General features: G+C 39.5%; 1 protein-coding gene across 1 annotated transcript in view; it reads right to left on the reverse strand.

Annotated features, from left to right (window-relative positions):
• ATXR2 (histone-lysine N-methyltransferase ATXR2) overlaps positions 1 to 22071 on the reverse strand; it is a 41122-nt gene continuing 19051 nt past the window's right edge. Inside the window, exons 7-15 of the mRNA XM_039119777.3 lie at positions 18003 to 18154; positions 17025 to 17112; positions 10160 to 10208; positions 9978 to 10032; positions 9691 to 9760; positions 9540 to 9609; positions 4776 to 4852; positions 521 to 577; positions 1 to 367 (exon numbers count right to left, since the gene is read on the reverse strand). Of these exons, the coding sequence (XP_038975705.3) occupies positions 257 to 367; positions 521 to 577; positions 4776 to 4852; positions 9540 to 9609; positions 9691 to 9760; positions 9978 to 10032; positions 10160 to 10208; positions 17025 to 17112; positions 18003 to 18154 (729 nt within the window). The 3' untranslated portion in view covers positions 1 to 256. The remainder of the gene's footprint in view (positions 368 to 520; positions 578 to 4775; positions 4853 to 9539; positions 9610 to 9690; positions 9761 to 9977; positions 10033 to 10159; positions 10209 to 17024; positions 17113 to 18002; positions 18155 to 22071) is intronic.

The following is a 22071-nucleotide window of genomic DNA, read 5'->3' on the forward strand; positions in this document are numbered from 1 at the left end:
TGATCAGAGAAAACAGAACTTCATTTATTAGGAAATCAACTGCATCATAAAGCTCTAAATGCCAACCTTGGGTTTGATACATTAATCAACTCTCTGACAATGATTTGTGAAATTTATGTTTGTAATGTTCAATACATATATAATAAATAGAAAACAGGGCAAACCATATTACAAGTAAAGCAGCTAAACAATTTGTTAGCTGTCTCCAGTTGATCTACTTAATAATATCGGTCAGCTCCTAATTTGATAACAATGATTAGGATTGCTCTCGTAGGCACCTGGGGCACCTGCATCTGAAGCCATAGTCAGCCAGTTGCACTTGTCTCTCATCATATGGAAGATCCTCATCGATATACGAAATTGTTATCTGCAAGAGTTTTTCATGTAATTAGGATTTGGAGTTGAAACAGCAACTCACGTACTGCTAGCTAAAGTTGTCAGAACAGAAGATGTCAAATTTTTTAAGCACATTTTTCTGAAAACTACAATGTCATTCCAAGTCATTCAGTATAAACAGTACCTCCTCTCCTATGGAAATGGGTCGGAGTGCAATTATTACTGCATATCCATCACTATCCTGTGATAGTAATCAAATTCCAAATCAGTGGGAATTGAAACAGTAGTTTGAGAATCACATAACCTTTTCTACAATATTTGAACATTGAGAAGTGGAAGTAAGCAAATAACAAAAGGAGAAAGAAGAAGCACAGGTTTACAACTTTCTTCCATACGAACTTCTGAATGCACCCCTAGCTAGTATCCATAATACCAAACCCTCTAAATTCACCTAAGATTTTCTCTATCATGGACCTATGAAACCAGGAGAGTTATTCCATCATAATGCAGAAGTTCTAACACAAGGACATTAGTCTTCCACAATATGATAGACAAGAATACTGCAGGATAAAGATTACATTCTATTGCTTATGAGGCAGTAATTAGTATCAATTATTGGAGGTACACTTCTAATAATTTATACAACAAAGTAAAAGCAAAGAGAGGCTTTAGCTTGAGAACTGAATGTTCCAACTAGACTTGAGCAAATTAAAACTGCCAGCTTGTCCAGATTTTGGGTGGGCCTGGGTAGGGGTTTTCAGCCCACTGGGTCAGGCCGGGCCTAAAAAACTTGAGCCCAATTAAATTTTAAAAAGCTGGTCTCTAAGTTAAAAATTTTACAGGCTTAGTCCAACACTAAACTAATAAATATAAATTATAATATTATATTATAGTTATACCTCACTAAAACTCACTTCGCATCTCTTCCATCTCAGCTGCCTCCTCCCTTCATGGCTCCATCCTCATCCCTCACTCACCCCCATGCTTCAGGTGCATGAAACAACAACTACTGTTGGTTCAAATGTGCATTCCCTTTATCTCTCCCTCTCTCGTGATCCAACAACCCTCCTGATCCTCTATCTCTCTTGATTTGTGCCTCTCCTCTCACAATCCCCGTGCATCATCTTTCTCCATCAGAACCCCTCTCATGTCTTGATCAAAGACCCTCCTCTCTCTCCCTCTCTCTGTTGCCTCACCATGTCTTCATCCTTTTCACCCATCCATCCCTCTTTTCTTCCCTATACTCTTTGCTGCTTCTCACTAGTTTGTCTCTATTTCTTTATGTTCTCTATACCTGTCCCTTTTCCTTCATTTTTGTTCCTCTTCTGCTTCTTGTTTTTTTCCCCATTCCTTGCTTCATTTTCAGCCTCTCATAACCAAGAAAAGTCAACCACAGTAATCGGCCACTACTACCAGTGCTGTTGGAAAACCAATCTAGTCCAGCACTCCAACTAGTCCTTTCCCCTCTCTACTAAGAGCATCCCAACCACAAGCTTTTCACTCTTCTCTAAAGTCCTTTATCATCCCCTAACTATTATTTGAAGATTTTCTAGATCAATGCAAAAATTTCAGTTTGCATAAAGCTTGCAACTTAAGCTTGAAAACCCTATAATAGCATTATGTTAGCTCATCTTTTATTAAACCAGGTCCTCTATCTTCTAATCAATCCAAACCCCAGTATGGAGCCTTCTCTATGCCCTAACAGTCTTCAAAGAGCAGCAGAGGACAGTGAGGAACATATTCATTCTTGAGATTGGTTTAGGCGGACAGAGTTCACCTTTAAATCTTGTGCATGGACAGCAACAGTAAAGAGCAGAAGCCATGCAAGGTCTGGGACTCATGCATCAACAGATAACTTGCTACATGCTCGGTAGGAATATATTGTGGCACCTTGTCTATTTTAAATCAACCTTCATTTCCTGCTGCTCGTTCACTCCCTAAAACAGAAAAGAAACCCTTGATTCCATTAGAAAACTTCCCTCTCCACTCTGCAGCACTGCACTAGACATTCAAAAGTTCCTAATATCTGGATTTCTACTGTTGCATAGAAGTTCATGAGAGAACTATGAGGTCCAACACTTATTCTTATGCTCATTCACTTATTCCCAACAGTAAATGATGTATTTCTTTACATACCCTCAAATCATCAGTATACTTTCTTTTAGGTAGAGAACTGAGATATGCAAACAACTCTAAAAGGCATGGTGCATGATCAAGTGTTGACAACACCATTGAAGTGAATGGTTATCATCCTTCATGATGTCAAAATACATGACCACAGAATTTTGCAAATGGATGGACACATCACCACTCCATCATGGGAAGAGAATTTTCTGCAGTTAGTTGGTTGAGGATTTATGTAATTAATGGCAAAAAAAGTTTACTTGAATTCAAGGCTTTGAATTGTTATTTTGTATGAGCTCCATGCAGTATATCAATTGCATAGTTCTTGGATCTTGAATTTGTTGGCCCTTTTAAGGCATAACTTGATGAATACTTGTTTCTCTGAGCATGACCATGCGAAAGTCGATTGTGCATAACTTGATGATTACTCGTTTCTCTGTGCCTGAACATGCAAAAGTTGATTGTGGGCCCTAGGATCTTTCTAGTTATATATTTCTATAAATTTTGCTATTATGGAAGCCAAAAGAGTTCTTCAAAGTCCGAGCATGTGATCCTCTTCTAGCATGGAACAGGTCACTCGAACACTTTTTCGTGTGATTCCAATTTGTCCAATCCCAAATCACTTATGGTACACGTGCACAGTCAAACCTAGTTAAGATTGTTTCCAAATACCTCCCGCTGCTTTCTGGAAAAGAATGAAAGAATGGTGTCACCTATAACTTGGCTTCACTTGGGTCATCACTCAATTTTCTAACCTAAGCTTGTGAAAAATCTAAATGAAGAAGTCAAAATACAGCAGATATCTTTTGTTCTCATTTTTCCATTCTAACAGGAGATCATGACATGAACGAAAAGAAGAATAATTGTATGCACACGTCCACAAGTTTTAGAAGTTGAGATTAGTTCTGAGAACCTGAATTCTTCTGTTAGTTCTGTAGGAGGCTGGTGCATAGGAAGTGAAATTTTTAGACCCTAAAATTATGGCTCTGAGAAGGGAGCGAGCAGGAGAGCATTGAATGATTTGCTTCCAGCCAGGACATGACTTCGAAGTCAAGTTTGGTCTTTTTAGGTGAATTGGGAACTCGCATTGCAGTGTTAGGTTTAAGGGGGAAAAAAAAGTGCTCAATTCCAACTGAACTTGAGTTCATGCCCCTCAGTTATGAGAAAATACACACCCAATTGTCATCATGGAAGGAAATGAACCATTGAATAACTTCAAACTGGCCTCCAATCAGTTCTCGAGTATTAATCAAATGCAAATAAATGTCTGCTTACAATATATACATATCTCAGAAATCAGAGGCAAAAGGTCAACTTGACTTCTTATGCTTCACTGAACAAAATCCAAATCAAGCACTAGAAGTGTAGGAAGTTTCCATATATTTTACAAATGTAGGAATATTCTTCATTAAGGCTACTAACTTTCACCGTCTTCTTCAGTAGACTCACCTTTTCCTTAGACGCATAATGGATGGATAGCATATAATTTAAAATAACAAGATTATAAAAATATAGAAAAGATTGTACTCAGGGTCGGCGGAACTGTCCCAAGCTGGACGGTTCTGGTCGTACCGAGCTGTCCCAGCGGTGGACCAAGACTGTTCCGGCAACGGAAACGAAACCCGTCACCGTAGGGAGAGAAGGAGAAAGAAGGAGAGGAAAAGAGAGCGAGCGGGGGAAGAAGGGAGAGGGAGAGAAAGGAAGAGAGAGGGAGGTGGAGTCCGGCTGGCGGAGGCCGGCAAGCTGCGCGGAGGAGGCTCCTCCGGGCTCTGTGGCCGGGTCCCTATTTCATTCCAAACAAAGGTCCGGCCGCTATTTTATTTTTACGACTTTTAAGTGAAGTCGGCAAGTTGGGCCTCTTTTTAATTTCACAATATTTAAGTGAAGTCGACAAGTGATTTGCCGATTTCACTTAAAATTCGCGAAAATAAAGTCGGACTCCTATTTCGAACGAAACAGGGGACCCAGCCATGGAGCCCTCCTTTGCCTCTTCCGCCTGAGTCGCCATCTTCTGCCGGCCTTCGCCACCCTCCTCTCTCCCTCCCTCTCTCCTCCTCTCTCTCTTTTTCTCTCTTCCGTTTGCCCTCTCCCCCGCCTCCTCCACTATGTAGGTACAAGCTCGGCACGGCACGGGCCCGTACCGACCTGTGCCACCGGACAACCGGTTCAAGGCCCAGTACCGGCATAACAGACACTGATTGTACATTTATGTTTAGCAAGATATTGGTGAACATACAGATTTTTCTTAATAAAGAGATAGATGTCGGCATTACTATTTTGAGTCTAAAATCTTCTATAATAAAATCCAACACTACCTCATCTCTTTTGAATGCTTTAGCATTTGGACAGCATGAATGATTCATACAGCTTTGCAAAGGGAAGAATGCAGTCCCTGATAAACAAGAAATCAGAGTATCATGTAAATAATACTCATGTAGGTAGTAGCATTTTGGGGAAAGAATACACACCAAATGACATGATTATCAATTCAAATTAGAATTCTGTAAGAAAGCATTGACAATGATCATCTGCATGTATAATTTCACAGCTATCTAAAACAACTGAAGAGTGCATAGCCAAAATGGTTAGTTGTTAATTAAATTTTTTCAACCACACAAATAGTAGGACCCATGTTGGTCAACTGTTTGCTTGTTCTTTTAAAACTAAATGGTAAGAATATACATAATATCCCATCTTCTGGTGACTACTTTTAGTCATAACAAGATATGCCAATAATATTTGATGTTCATATTTTCCATTAGACGGAGGTTTCTTTTTCTACTCTCTACTGTTTGCCTGTTACTTTTAGTCATAACATGAAAGCTGCTGTTATACTAAATGTTGACACATGTTTTCACAAGATATCCTTAGTGTGTTATGTCATCTTATTTATCCTCAAAAATTGGAACCTCTACTTGGGGTTTCATAGCTAAATCTAGATGCTCTCTCCAATGAGATAAAAATGCATCCCTTGTGAAGCATGGTCTATATTCCTGACCAAGACTAACATTAGTAAAAGTAGAATGATGCAATCTATTTGTTGCATGATATTGTTCTAAAATACAACCACTTTGGTCACATACAAGAAAAAACATCATACATGCAAGCAAGGTCGGAGGAACCAGTACCAGGCACCATATCGGTTCTCCAGCGGCACGAGTTGGTACGGGCCATGCCGAGCCTGTACTGACAGAGAAGAGGGCATGGTACCGTAGGAGAGAGAAAAAAAGAGAGAGAGAAAGGGGAGAGAGGGAGGGAGGCCAGCGGAAGGTGGTGGACTTCGGCGGAGACTGCGAGGGGCCGGCAGAGTTGCCGCCTTCACTTAAAAATTGCAAAATTTTTTGAGCCACGGCCAGACTCTTGTTTCGTTCGAAACAGGAGAACCGGCTGCGGCCTCGCCTGCTACAGCCTTCACCGGCCCCCCGCCGCATCCCGACCTCTCCCTCTCCCTCCCTCTCTCACTCGATCTCTCTTTTCTTCTCCTTCTCTGACAACGGAACTCGTTTTCGTTACCGGAACTGTACCGGTGAGCCACCGGTACGGCTTGAAACGGCCGGAACTATCTGGTTGGAAACGGTTCCGCCGACCCTGCATGCAAATCTAGATCACTTTAACAAAAGCCAATACAGGTGAAAATGGACTGGATATCATCCATGCAGATTTGTTTCCATATCCAAGTCTATCAAGATTCAAGATAATGGATACAAATTTCAGCATCCAATTGAAATCCATATCCATATCCTCAAATAAAAGCGGATATGAATATGGATAGACAACTATTCAATCTGCATCCAAAAATCTAGTTTTGTTTGCAATCCTATTCAGTCTTATATAACTCTAATAAACTTAAAATAAGTGGCAATATTACTATACCTTTAACTTTAGTCGAACCCTAACCCTGATGACAAGAAACTTATAGTCATGCTGATAGACCATCGGCCTAAAACCTAACAGCAACCAACCAATTTGCTGGCACAGTCTGCTATTGTGCTTCTTGAGCAGACCAATCAGCTCTGAATAGAATAGATCCTGGCCAGTCCACATTTGTGGCCCATAGATCTCTTCTTGCTGATCAGCCCTTCCTCAATCAAACCTTATTTTCCTACTAAATAGCATCTTTTGTTTACAGTTCAAAATCAATCACCATCCCTCCACCAAAATGCATTTAAAACCTTAGGCTGCTACGGCTCCTTGTTGCAGCAGCCACAACCCATTTTTCTATTCCTCAGTTCACTGAAAGAAAGAACCTCAACTTGCTTACAGCATGCGCTGCCACACTAACCCAAACCACCCAGTTTGAGGTGTACCAAACCGACCAGTTCAGGACTTGGTCTAAACCAGCCTAAACTTCTCCAAATCAAGCCAAATCACCCGGTTCTGCTTGGTTCCAAGACTAGGTTTGAAAATTGAACCAGCCTAATTACCTTCAAATTCCCCACCTCGAGCCTCTCGCTCGTGATCCTTTGCAAGGTCAAGACCCTCGTTGTTAGGGTTTTTAGCTTTTCACCATCATAGCTATTGACTTTGATGATTTTGATGATAAGGCCAACAACAGGTACCCCTCACCCTCCCTCTCTCTCCCTCCCCGTAGTTTCAGTACACAGCAGATAATATGTATCCATATGGTACTGAATTGGTAGTCGGCCAGTACGACCCTGAATAGCGATTCAGCAAACTTGATAAGCCATCATTGATTGTATAGTTTCTTGACATCATTTTGTCAATTGGTGTGAAACAACTTAACATCACCTAAAGGAATTTTAAAGTTTGAACCAACTCCATTGCTTTGGTAACCTCCTGAATTCTCATCTTGCATTGAGTTTCTATCTTAGATTGTTATTTTATTGTTGAAATAATTGCATCGGATCTCAGCCTTATATGTTGCATGAATTGTATTTAACTTGCATTTCATTAGTTCATATTTGAGATATTCTTCATATCTACCAAGTTGGTATTAATTCTATTGCAACTTACAGGTGCTTTCTTTATTAATTTAATTTCAGATGTTGCTGATTCCATTTTTGGCTTTTGCATTACATCTTCAAGGTGCATATAGAGTCTTCCCTTAGGTTGTCCTAAATTATAGCTCAACATATGCCATAATATGCCCAAAGATGTCGAGAGAGTGGCAAGCATAGAAAATAGGTCACGGTTCTAGAAAGATACCACAAAATGCATAGGATCATATCCTAATGAGTGGTGTGCGAGGTAACCACAAATTAGGTGATCACGTACGAGGCAACAGAAATGTCCAGTTTACATGTAATCAGGTCAATCAAGCTGCACACAAAGTGATACTTGTGTAGGATTAATAAGTAGACAGAGAACTAAAAGGATGGAGCTTCATATGAAGCATAATAAGAATTATATTCTTGGTGTAGATTATCTTTGAGCATCGGATATTAGAGCAGTTGTTTCTTTTCTTGAGAAAGCCGAAACCATGGACTATAGAACCTTCATTTCAAAGTGGCATTGAATATGTTTTTTGACAAACCATAACAAAGATCATGATGGTGAGCTTTGGTGCAATAGTAAGGTTTTTTTATTGTGACCCGGGTGTCGTGGGTTTGAAACACGGAAACAGCCTCTCCGCGCATGAGGGTAAGGCATATACATTTAACCCTCCCCATACCCTGCAATGGCGGGAGCCTCATGTGCTGGGCCGCCATTTTTTTGACCATGACAAAGATCATAGTTAGGTATGACCATTGCAATCTTGAGAAGTATGAAAGAGTATGACCCAATCACTCGTTGTAGAAGTACACATCCCATGACTATGAATATCTAGCTTAAAAAGCTGGAAACCAGACACAATGGACCAAGTTTGACAAGGCTTAGATTTCTATGTAAGTAATATATCAATATTTTTCCAAAAGTTAATATTTTTTTTTTTTTGACAAGGACTTCATAAAGAATGTTAGAAAGGAACCTGCATTTGTTTCAAATGCAAGTGGCAGAATCTCATTGTTTTTGGTCAAGACAAATGTAACTATAATCATTTTGGTGGACACCAAATCAATGTCTATAAATGCATATGTGTGGATATGAATTAGATTAATCTACTAAAACTCAGAGTAGCTTGACCATTCGACGGTAAGTAGTGGCTATTAATCACCTAAATTTTTCATTAAGTATGGCATTTCCAGGTTTATACAGTAGCATCATGATTGAACAACTAATGCAATGTCACATGATTTTTTGGTGTAGCAGTTTGCATCATATCAGCTTTCTCAACCTGATGCTTGCTAGATATAGAATAGCTTTAGTGGTTTGCAAATTAATGTAATCTTATATCTTTGATATTCAAAATCAACATTATACGCATAGAAATAATAACAAGCTGCTATAAGACAATAAGATAAGGATTTCTGGTCCCAGTTACATATGTGATTATGCATACAGTTGGATGATATAACTGATACGAAAGTTTGCTGGAGTTAACCAGAAAGTAGTACACGCTCAAATTGTACTTAGATTACCCACAAATGGTTAAGATGAAGTTTTTCTGTACAACTAACTAATTTTTTTCCTCAGTTTATGCCATCGTGTAACCCACTTCAAGAACTTGTTACTCTAGATGAATGACATTCCAATTAACAAAGGTAAAAAAACAATCATAAACAGTGTTAATAGATTGCTCTAGAGTAATCATGTGAAGAGAACACTATCTAGACATCTGAAGTCTGACTTCAACATAAAATTTTTTGTATAGCATGTCGTAGTCCTATTCTTGTTATAAAGTAGTTTGCATGTGCAAGTGTGTGTGCATTTGTATAACAAGCGAGCTTAACCCAGCTACTTGTGTTGTCCTTTTGAATTCCATTTCTTTGTACTAAGATCTTCGTGAATACAAGTTTGGAAAATTCATACTCAAATTTTTCAAGTTAAGCATGTTAGCACATACATGCATACACATTATATTTTATAGAAAATAAAAACAGCCAACCATTGATTCCATCAAGATGGGGTCACGAAATGAGCTATGAGAAAGAGAAGGCTTCACAAAAAAGAATGAGAAAGGTATTATGCAGGCTATCAACCAGAAAAGAAACCTCAACAAATGCACTAGCTCACCATACCTTGACAACAAACTGCATATTCATCACCCAGAGCATCTAGAAAGGGCCATGCTACCGTTTTAGCATCATGCTGCAGCAGGTAATATTGTCTGATACTCAGGTTGATTCAAGTATAACGAATATGATAAGGTGTTAGCATAATGATTGTAACCTTTTCTTTACGTGGAAGATCATCAATATATATGAAATAGTCCTCCACTGGTGATGCCACAACTAGGTCACTGCATATGGCAGTTCACAACCAGAGTCTTTATATAACAAGAAAGTATGTAATGCCAGGAAATTTCTTAACAGAAATTGAGAAAGAATGTTTAACAACATATTCATAGAGAAGATAAAAATATCAAAAGGAAAATAAGAAGGTAAAAGACTATTAAGTCAATCAGGAATAAGAAGATAAATATCAACTGGAGAACTGTAGACAGATTCATTACTTACAGATTATTCAGCTCAAACATACCAATAATATGCCCATAGATTTCAAGCGAAAATACTTAGTACAGTCAAGGATAAGTTTGAGAAAGCATATCTGATAAAAGAAAATTAGCATTACACATTAAGGAAATCTTGTGAACTCCGGTCAGCAGAATTTCAAAGGATGTTCCAACTGAAAAGGATACATGGTGCACATTCATCATCGAAGATGGCCTCCTTGAGAAGCTTTAGGGACTGAAAATCAAAAAAAAAATCCATAAAATATTATGTTTGAAGAAAAAGTTCAAACATGATTACAGTTTCTACATAAGAAGATATAGATTTCACAGGTCCACATTAAGAAACGTGGGTACTGATTTGGTGAATAAAAGGTCCTTGTTAGCTAAGATAAATTTTTATGATAAGCAAAACTCATGAGCCATCAAATTCTCTAAGTACCTGAACAATGACAGGAACTCGTGTAAAGAACCAATGGAAATCTATATTTCCTACATAAAAGCGATAAACTCCAATCATGAACCACTAGCTGTATCTTTTGTTCTTCTTTGTCAATATATATATCTTATCATATACAAAAGCCCATTCTAAATTTCAAAAAATTACTAACATATAAATACAAAATTGAAATTGAAAGCAACTCTTACTGAATCATTACAAGGAACTTTCAAAAACTTGCAAGGAAAACCCACATGGATCCAAGGTTTGGCAATCACCTGCCTGTTATCAATCAAGCAAAACTTGATCTAAACACTCAATATTTACCTTCCTGTAGCATGATAGCTTTTAATTATAAGTTAAATATGATGAGCATATACAACTTCCTAGAATGTCAAGTTGTAAATATGAATAGTAAGTAGTCAATTTTCTTAGGCATTTCATGCAATGTTCATATCATCTAAAGATCTTGTAAAACATTAAGCAGCTTTTGGATGACAGAGTTGTCCACTGACAATTCCTGACCGATGGTAGCTTCCACTTATGAAGATGAAGGGAAGAGTTTTGGCAGTTGATAAATTGTTCAATTCCTATTTTTCTAAGGATAACTTGCATCACATTGGAAATTATCTATGCTATCCTGAACAATCAGGGATAGGAAGAAACTACAACTGGTAAGAGCCTATCTTAACCTTGTCTTTCATTCCAATCTCTACAGCATGCTCCCATGGACCAGGAGTTGTCCACAGATAGTTTATTCTCCACATCCAAACAGGGCATAAGGGTGGTGAAATTTAGTATGACAGAAAGTAAAGATTCACCCAATATACCTGGATATGGAAACAACTAGGGGATCATCCTGCATGCATTGTACACATGGAGGTCACAGTGAGAAGACAAGAACCAAAAGCTTTAAAACATCCTTAAAGTAATTGAATCTTCTGCATGCCTAAGGCAGAGATAGACAAACTACTTGTCATACTCTGGACTGTTGCAAAGTGCTATTGCCGCTGGACATGCAACTGCTAAGGGTACTCAATATCAAAAATCAAATGCTCAGAAAAGTCACTTGAGGCATGTTGATTAGCAAGTCTAAGCACTGCAATATCTGTAGGCCAGGACTGAGAATAAGGTTGTTGCTTTTCTTGAGCTGACATTTGCCTTCATGTCTTTAAGCTCCTTGAAATAAAAGGAGCAAGTTTATGAAGGGGCCTAAAAGCTTAGCAGGGGATTTGAGGTGCAGACTAAGTCATCAAAACTAGCATTTCCGCAATGACTACCTAAACCTGAGAAAAAAAGAAAAGGCAAAAAACTTAAACAAACCTAAATCCATGATAGATGTAACCAATGTTATTCTAACCTTTCTGAGGTGCAAGCATATGAGACCACTAAAATTAAAGGGTTTTTTTACATATATGCCCTTGCAAATATGGTTTATTGCATGTTTACCTTCAAAACTCATAATTTGCATGTATACCTGTCAAATCTTCCTAATTTTGCAAGGATACCACTCCCATTAGATTTGACTTATAGTGTTAATAAATAACTGTTTTAAGTATAGAATAACTTTATCACCTTTTGCATTAATATCCCTAAAAATTTATGTAAAAATGTAGCTCTTTACAATATAAATTAGGTGTTCAATTTTTCAAGTGTACTAATGCAAAAGGCTAATAGTGTCCGTTAGTCAAATATTTAATTGAAGGAAATCCTCAAAAAAGGATGATTTAAGGCAAGATTCGCCGGACCAACCATACCGGCGTACCGGTGAGCACCGGCACTGGTACGGTTCGGTACCGGTTCCAAGCCGGTACCGAACCGAAGCCGCGTGCGCGGCCCCGCACGCGCAGACATCAAAAAAAAAAACAAAGCATCCGCGCTCGTCCGCGGACGCGTCAAATGCCAATGCCACTCTGTGGCATTACGCGGGGAATCGCGCGCGGGCGCGCGTTCTCCGCACGCGCGTCCGCGCGCGATTCCCAAAAAAAAATCACCGCGTCCTCGAGCATTTAATGCCACCACGTGGGCTGCCAGCCCTCGTGGGCACGGTGCCCCACGCGGGGAACCGCGCACGGGCGCCATTCCCTGCGCGGAGAATCGCGCGCGGGCACGCGATCTCCGTTCGCACGTTCGCACGCGATTCCCAAAAAAAAATCACCGCGTCCGCGCGGACGCATTAAATGCCACATAGTGGCTTTAAATGCCACTCTGTGGCATTAAGAGGCCCACGCAGGCTTCAGCCGCGTTGGCGCTCTTCCCCGCGCGCCCACGCGTGGGGAAAATGTCTTGGACCGATGCGAACCGATCCGGTTTGCACCGATACCGGCTTGTACCGACGCGAATCGATCCAGTTCGCACCGATATAAGTACGAAACCAATCGATTCCGACCCAGTTTGGATCGGAACCGTTTTTATACGCTGTACCGTACCGGTGCCCGTCAGCACCGGTTCGGTACAGGCTGAACCTACCGGTTCCGGTCGGTTTAGCATACCTTGATTTAAGGGTTATATACACAAATAGTAATTTTCGAAGAGTAAATATGCAATAAGCCATATTTACAGGGTTGGTTGGTTGGTTGGTTGGCTGGTTGGTTGTATGTATGTGTACGTATATGTATATGTATGTATGTGTACGTATACGTATATGTATGTGTACGTATACGTATATGTATGTATGTTTATGTATACGTATATGTATGTATGTATATGTATATGTATATATGTGTACGTATACGTATGTATGTATGTGTACGTGTACGTATATGTATCTATGTATGTGTACGTATGTGTATGTATGTAGGTATGTACGTGTAGATGCACGTATGTCCACGTATGTGTAGGTATATGCCTACGTATGTCCACGTACGTGTAGGTGCACGTATGTCCACGTATGTGTAGGTATATGCCTACGTATGTCCACGTACGTGTAGGTGTATGCCTACGTATGTCCACATACGTGTGTACGTATGTGTATGTATGTATGTATGTATGTACGTGTAGGTGCACATACGTCCACGTATGTGTAGGTGTATGCCTACGTATATCCACGTACGTGTAGGTGTATGCCTACGTATGTCTATGTACGTGTAGGTGTACGCCTACGTATATCCAGGTACGTGTAGGTGTACGCCTATGTATGTATACGTACGTGTGTATATGTCTACGTATGTGTACATACGTGTGTATATGTCTACGTATGTGTACGTACGTGTGTATATGTCTATATATGTGTATGTGTGTGTGTGTATATATATATATGCAAAAATACCAAATTGAAACACATTTGATCATGGAATCAATACTAGAAACTTGCAACTTCAATAGGGCACTTTGGCTCCGTGGCGGCAGGTTGCCCCATTACTTAGGCTAATTATGCGGTCATTATTTACAAGCTCCACATCACATAAAAAGAAATATTCCATCTTAAAAATATCATCTGATCAAAGCAGGTCCGTCTGCTTACTACTAGGACTCGTACCGGCAGGCGATTGGTTCAGTACATTAATGATACATATCGTAATGAGCCAAGGTGTGTTGCACTAAGGGGAGGGAGAGGGGGAGATGGAGAAGCAGAGTGAGGAAGAGAGACAAAGGAAGGGAGGGAAGCAGAGAGAGGAAGAGAGAGGGGGGTGGGGGGCTCACAAGAAGGGGGAAGATGGAGGAAGAGAGAGGGTGGGAAGGAAGGATGGAGGGCACGATATGCTGTGTCGGTACTGGGACCCATGTCGATTGTCCGACGGTACAGTACCATGTCTTTCTATTCTAGACCCATATCGACATAGCTAGAGACAACAAAGGAGGGGAGAGGGAGAAGGAAAGAGAGGAAAAGAGAGAGTGAGGGAGGGAGAGGGAGAGAGAGGAAGGGAGGGAGCGAGGGAGAGAGAGGAAGGGAGGGAGAGAGAGGGAGGGAGGGAGAGAGAGGCCTATCTCCTCTGGCCACATGAAAGCAGGGGCAGAGGCCCTATTTCATTGGAAAGAGAGAGGGAGGGAGGGAGGGAGGGAAGGGGGGAGGGGGAAAGAAGCCAAGGGAGAGAGAGGAATTATGAGTCCCATCCCCTCCAACTGCACAGTAATAGGAGCAGAGCTCCTGTTTCAAAACGAAACAAGAGCTTCGGCCTTTTGCTTTAAATTTTTAAATTGAAGTCGGTATCGAGTTTTGAAACAAAAATTTCAAAAAAAGAAAGGGCCAAAACCCTTGTTTCATTTCGAAACAAGGGCTCCACACCTATTACTGTGTGGCTAGAGGAGGGGGCTAGAAATCTCTCTCTCCCTCCTTTACCCTCTCTCCCCCTCTCTCTTCCTCCCTCTCTCTCTTTCTTTTCCTCTCTCTCCTTCTCCCTCTTTCTTGTTTCGCCGGATTTCTTGAACTGAGGGACAGAACCATGCTGGTTCACCTACAATGCGGCTCGGTATGCCTCGAACCAAGTGCTTGGAACGTTACAAAGGGAGAGGGGGAGGAGAGAGAGAGGGAGGGAGCTCATGAAGAGAGAAAAGGGGGAGAAGGAGAGGGAGGAAGAGAGAGGGAGGGAGGGGAAGAGAGAGAGATGGGGGCTTACCTTGGTATCGATCAGCATCGCAGACGGGAGGGGGGGAGAGAGAGAGCGAGACAAGCTACCGATCTAGCGAGAAGAGAGAGAGCAAACATTTCTTCAATATTTGGCCAAACATGGAGGGAGGGGAATTATAAACCAAACCGACCCACCGAAATATCTCGATTTGGTGTGAATTTAATTTAGCATGGGCTGAACTACACAGTTTAGGTCAGTTCGGTGAATGCTAGATCAAAGTGAATATTGACTCATCCATGTCCCATAAATTTGATGATCCAGTTTAATGCATTAATGTTGTACAATGAGCTTAGCAGAATACTCATCTTATTAATTAATATATATTCGATCTCATTGATAAGAACCCCAAAAAAGGAACTAGAGTTTGTGGATAGTATACAGCCATGTTTTCTATGTGTGATGAAGACCAGTTTCACGTGATCTGAATTACCAAAATCATGGGTCAAGTGATTACAGTATCAGAATTTGCCGTCTCAGCAAAAAAGGACAAGTGGCTAAATGACAAGGAATCGGTGAAGAAAAGGAACATCAGCAAATTTGATGACTAATAATAAAGTTACTTTATAAATTCCGATTGAAAGCTGAAGATTTTATAGGTTATGAAGGCTAGTCTAAAACTGAAAATTCATAAACAACTTCAGGCAGCAAAAAGCTAGTACCATTAGCAGCTATTAAACAAATTGAACAAGACAGATACCTCTGAGCTCTAAAAGGAAAAGATAACCAAAAGAAAATTTTCAAGGTAATGGAAATGACGTGGTCATTGAGAAAGCTCCACTAGCCAATGCTGTATCAATGTTGCAGGTCTATCATTGGTCTGCTACGTGCAAGGCGACTCTGCCTGGACCACAGTGACCGGTCGGACTGACATGCTCCCAATTATATAACCTAAACGGCCCACAAGTTCATGTTGTCCATCAAGTAACAAGAGGATAACTACTTTGACATTTAAAATATTCACAATTTTGAATTAAAATATTAAAATAACAATGGCCCAATTGTATTTCCAGACCATCATACCTCATGTTATTCTGAGTTCAAAAATCAACAGGCAATACCCAAAGTTCAGTGATCGCTTCAAAAACACAGGAAGAAAAATAAACTAGACTGAATAAAATGAATGATGAAACCTTTTCTCGATTGTTTGTAAAATATTTAGAGCTTTTGGTACAAAAGATTTATTGTTTTAAATAGCAGAAGTTTTCTGCAAATGCTATCTTCAACCTCAATTTCCATGTGGTATTTCACTGCTTTGTGGAGAAACAAAAACACAAAAACAACAATAATACCAAACAGGTCCTTAATAACTATGATTCTCCTCAGTCAGTTACAAGGTGAACATGATACACTGAGCCAATCAAGTCAAAAAGTTCCAAAACCCATGCCTTAGAAACCAAAGTAGGAACCGAACAGATATTGGGATCCAATGGAATACCAATATGGTTTACTTTGTTAAGATTTATAAGTAACACAATGATAGGATTGAGGGAGCAGGAACATGGTCAAAAATAGGTTGGACAGCATAATTTAGTGACACCACATTTAAAGGTTCATTATTAATTTTGCCAGGACTATGCCAGAAAGAAATTTGGTTTTATATAAACAAAGCTTAGTGTCCAACTAGCATGAAATGATTTCAATGCAAAATTCCTGAGATGACTTGCCAATAACGACAACCTTCTACCTTTCGTACTAATGTCTAATATTAATGCCTATATCAGTAAAGCAGTATCTATTCGTGAGTTTTGCCAACTGTATCATTAAAAGTATTAAACTTGAGTATTTCACAATGTTGCAAAACAATATTGATAACCTGACAATATTAAATTTCTATTCTATAGCAAAAATTAATGGTAAAGTAGTTTAATGAGTTCTAGCAGCATTACAAACAAAGTTTTAAGATTTCAATTAACATAAAAACAAACTTACTCGTCCATAACATAATTTCCAGATCTAACAGAAAATGAATCTAAACAGGAGATATGCACGGACATGGTCACCCAAAGTTGACGCAAAGTGATTAACAGGGGTCAGACAGAATGCTTACAGTAAATGCTAGATCTCTTATTTGCATTCTAAATGATGCTTCATCACAGGAATCAACATCATCAGGCAAGGCAATGCAATCCCACCACCTACAAGAAGACAATGTATGTACTCCACTTTGTTACAATTCATAAGAGCATACTTGCATATTGACAGATTGAGAACAAAGGAAAGACAATAACATACAACCAAGTAAGAGGGAAACAATCACTTGTTACAAAGATATAACTTTTAGAATTTGATCCTATCTAATATAGCGATAATCAGCACACATTGCTTTTTCTTTTGTTTTTTAATGTCTCTTTTGATTTATTGTTTCTCCTAAAAAAGACATCAAAATGCATAATTCAAATTATCTGATATTTTAATTTATTATAAGGGCAGACATGGATTGGCTAACCCAGGCTCAACGAAGTTTGAACCCATTCTTGGCTCCATTTTGCATCCTCCAGGATTTAGTCCAGTCTAAATCTTATACCAATATATTGTCTCGCTTGGGTCAGCTCTACTAAAATCAGCCACAACCAAACTCCAAATTCATCAATGCTTGTTAACAGATAGTCTCATCTGGACAAATCTCCATACCTAGAATGCATCTATGCTAAATCTACGTCAAATGGAATTGACCTGATCTGGCTTAAACTGCATGCTTTCTGATACCTAGAGATTAGTTCCCTCATCATCACACTTATTAACATATTGCTCTTGGGTGAGGCTTTAAATGTAATTAAAACCAAAGCACGATAAGTGCAAGGGTCTCCCCAGAAGGAAACACTTTAAAATCATAAGGATTTAAAAATTAAAAACAAAACCTAATACAGCTATTTCAGAATCACAACTCAAAAACTCAAAAGAAAAACTGAACGTAGATACACTCTCAAGTCTCAACTTTCCTTCTGCATGTGGAAGAAAATTAGTATGTTAAGAATGGACCTTACTGGAGAATGTCCAGCTGACATGTATAATCAGTAATATTTACCTTTTCTTAAACCCCATTGAGATTGGCTTCCATGCTTCCATAAGCAAAGAAAAACTGAACTCATCTGTTTTATCAAGGCTAGGTTGCTTTCCATTCTTTATAGGATGTGAACTTTTCAATTTCCTGTATTTCAATATTATATACGAGATCACCTGATAAATGGAACCACAAAAATCAGGAAAAAAAGAGCAATGCTTTATTAAATTCTGGTTGCTAAAGCAAATGTCAAGTAAACCAGTTCCTACTTTTCCACCATAAACAACATGCTATTTTGATTGTTAAGAAGATCAGTTGAAACAGGATCAGTTAAAACGTAATATCTTTCATCATGCAGAAGATGTACATTTTAACAAATATATTAGTATGCACCAGAAGGAGGCAAATATCCTTCATGATTTATATCTAATAACAGCAGGCACAAAAAGATTATTTAACCTTCAAAATCAGATACCTAGGGTATGCCGCCTAAATTATCATTTTAAAGGATATGCAAGTATTCAGCATTTCAAAGGTTTTGAATAAGGGAAATACAGTAAGAAGATTTTTATTAAAAGTATTTAAAATGGTTCTCACAAAAAATGGACTTATAAGGATGTTATATCCTTGCATATTCACTTTGATAGACATGAAAAAAGAGTTTTCAAGGAATTTTTAAACTAAGCAACCATGAATTCATATCTTTTCGAAACATTTTTTAAATTATACTTGAGGCCTGTTTGGATGTCAGCAACCTTTGTCCGTGGGATACTCACCTCATGGACCGATGATGAAGAGTGTAGAAGCAGGGAGATAAAAATTGTGTTGATTGGGAGAGGCCACACTACACAACACCAAGAAATCAGATATGCCAAAAATCGCCTTCCAAAAGGAACCTAACATCCCTGTTTCGTCAGAATTGTTGGATTTAGGCCCTCCTTGTTACAGTAATTCTATCCCAATCTGTACATCTCTTTTCACCAATGGACCGAGCGACAGATATCCCATGAAGACATGTAGATATCCAAACAGACACCTCATGTGATTCACACAACAGGTGACAAAATATCAACAGAATAACAAGAATCAACTTCAGAGGCATCTTGGAGTGAAGGTGCAAGGAAAAGCAGGGTAGGGGAAAGCAAAAGCAAGTCAGGAAGCAAAAAGTTTGATGGTCCCATGAAGGATCTTTGGTCATAGCTCATTCTAGGGCAGACCATGTAGAAAGCTACACTTTGGCATGGTTGATGAGAGTACAAAAGTACGATCTACATACCACTTAAATTAGTATTATTGCTAACAAGATAATGATAATCCCATTGGATTAATATTATATTTTTGTTGAGTGTAGGTGATCGTAAATCAAGGCCAAAATGCGCATTCAGTATAGATTGAGCTTAGACAGATGCATAACTCAGACTGCGTATGCCCAACCTCGTCATAGTCCGATCGAATTCACCATTTATCGAAGGACCAGCGAGGAGATCCCGATCAGTGTGCATCCTCCCAGCATCCCGTGAATTTCCATCTTCGCCATCCAGGATGATCCCGTGATGCAAGCGCTCGTGATCTTCGGAGCGCATCCACAATCTCCCGAAATTCACTCCTTCAACCATTCGCATGAGATCAGCCATCTAGGTCCCCGCGTCCAAGGCCCAGCTTCTGAGTTCATCCGTTCGCGTCCCAGAGCATCACAGCAACTGTGATCCCAAAGCATTCGCGTCTCAGACCCCAGCAAAGGCGATCGCAATCTTCACGAGTCCCAGCCGTTCGCGAGGGTCTCCGCATCCAATGCGTCCGCGAAGCATCCTCCCAGCGAAGAGATCGCGATCCGTCCGGCTCTTCCGGATTAGCAAGCAATCAGCCTTCCGCCCGTTTCACGCATCCTCCCAGCCGTGAGCGAAGCAATCCTTCCGCGATCAGCTCCTGCATCCCCTGGATCCGTCCGCGTGCAGCCTCCCAGCATCATCCCATGCACAATCTCAGGCGTCCAAACTCTTCATCGTCCGTGTCCCAGCTTCCACCCAGCGTCCGAGCGTCCCGCGTCCGGATACTCCGCGTCAACTTTCTTCTTCAATCGATTCCAGCATCCCGTGAATGGTCCCAGCCAGCCGTGAAGCGTCGCAACGTCCGCAAGCCCGTGATCCCATGCCTGCCGTCCGCCTCCTCCATCACGGCGCATCCGAGCGTCATAGCAGGCCCCGAGTTCGCGATCTCATCACAGCTATCCGCGCCCATTTCCCGGCGAGTATTAGGGCTCTCACGAACTATATAAGGATCTCTCTCGGCTGGGAGGGGGTGCTCATTTTTTTTTTGGGGAAGAAAACAGAGGAACCAGCAGCCATTCAAAGAAAGGAAAAAAAAAAGAAGAAACAGGGCATCCCCTGTTTCCGAAAAAAAATAGAAAAAAAAACATGAGGAGGCTTATTTCTTTTATGGAGGGCTGATATTCTAGGTGATGGGTGAAGGGAGATCCTTTGGTGTACCGAGTTCATGATGTAAATTCTAATCCTTTGCTTTATATGATCTATCTTTTGATTATGTTATGATTCTTATATGTTGAAAATTCTTTTATGATTTATGCTTATTGATACATGTCTTCCTCAATTATTTGATTCATCGTTGACGTTCTAAGGCACGTTGAATGCTTAAAAAGAGAATTCATATTATCAAGAACATACTCTAATTAAATTTTATCTACTTATAATTTTTAAAAGAAAACAAAAGAATCATAGAATTTATCGCATGAACTTGATATTATTAAAGGAGATTCTGGATCCCTACACCATCTTAATCTATCCAAACTTCGATTCTCTATTTACTGGTTTATTTTCTATTTGCAAACCATCATCTTAATTCACAAGTTTATTGAATTAATTAATCTGAAATTAAGCTAATAATCTATAGATCGTTCCCTGAGGAATCGACCTCGGACTTCCGAGTTATACTACTTGTGCGATTCTCCTGCACTTAGGAGAACAGTTTTGCGAGCGCACCAAGTTTTTGGCGCCGTTGCCGGGGAACGGCTGAGTTATTAGTATAATTTTAGATTTAATTAGTACCTTAGTAGTTAGTATTTTTCTTTTGAAAAAAAAAATTTACTACTATTTTTAATTCCCTGCACAGTTTGCATCAAACTCTGATATCATAGAAATTAGCCATCTGATTGGACTCAAATTTGGTCAGCTGGTGCAAGACACATTTTCAATAATCTGAACGGTCTGATTGACATTCTGAGACTTTTAAGACCATTAGATTAATACGAAACCTTGCTGCTTTCTGTTTTGAATTTTCTGTGTTTAAATTTTTAGAATCAGAATTTTATTGTTATTATATCTCATTAACCCATGTTGCTAATTGAAAATTGAAAGAAAAATTTAAAAAAAAGATGAAAAATCTAAAATTTCAAATTTTAAATTTCAGAATTCAAATTTCAAACTTCAACTCATAAAATTAAAAAAAAAGAAATAAATAATTTGCTTGATCAACTATTCAATGAAATTTAATGTCATGTCATAAAACATTAAAGAAAAAAATCTCTTGATTGTTGCAATATAGTATAAGGCATCAGCATAAAATATTCTAAGGGCTGAACCCATTAAAAAAAAGATAAGGTCGGAATTTCATCACTCGTCCTTAGCCCAAAAATCACCTCAGTGCATAAATATCCTAAGCTTAACTAAAATCAAGTAGACATTGGCCCCTAAGAACATTCGAGCTCAATAGGACGAAGACCACCGAAAGTTGCACCAATTTCGCTCTATGGCCCAGTCGATGTCTAGGCAAGCTTTGTCCCTCTAGGGGAGACACTCTCTGTTCGAGGAAAGTGGGTTTTAAGTGGGACCCTTGCTAAACGCATCGTGACCCCTCCACTTACCCGGGAGCTTACCTGGTCGACTAGGTTACTAGACCGGATTGGAGGCTTAGGTGTCCTCTTCAAACCAGTTAGGAGCTGTCTAGAAATTTAAGAAAAACATTAGGAATTGAGTTGTAATGTTTTGATGCATGCTTGATTGTGAATAAATTTTTATTTTACTATATTAGGGTGTCCTTTTAGATATCTTTAGGTGGTACTTATATAAAAAAAAAAGGA

The sequence above is a fragment of the Phoenix dactylifera genome, chromosome 8, assembly GCF_051530095.1.
Source record: "Phoenix dactylifera cultivar Ajwa chromosome 8, Ajwa_hap1_PhDact_Kaust_v1.1, whole genome shotgun sequence".
NCBI lineage: Eukaryota > Viridiplantae > Streptophyta > Magnoliopsida > Arecales > Arecaceae > Phoenix > Phoenix dactylifera.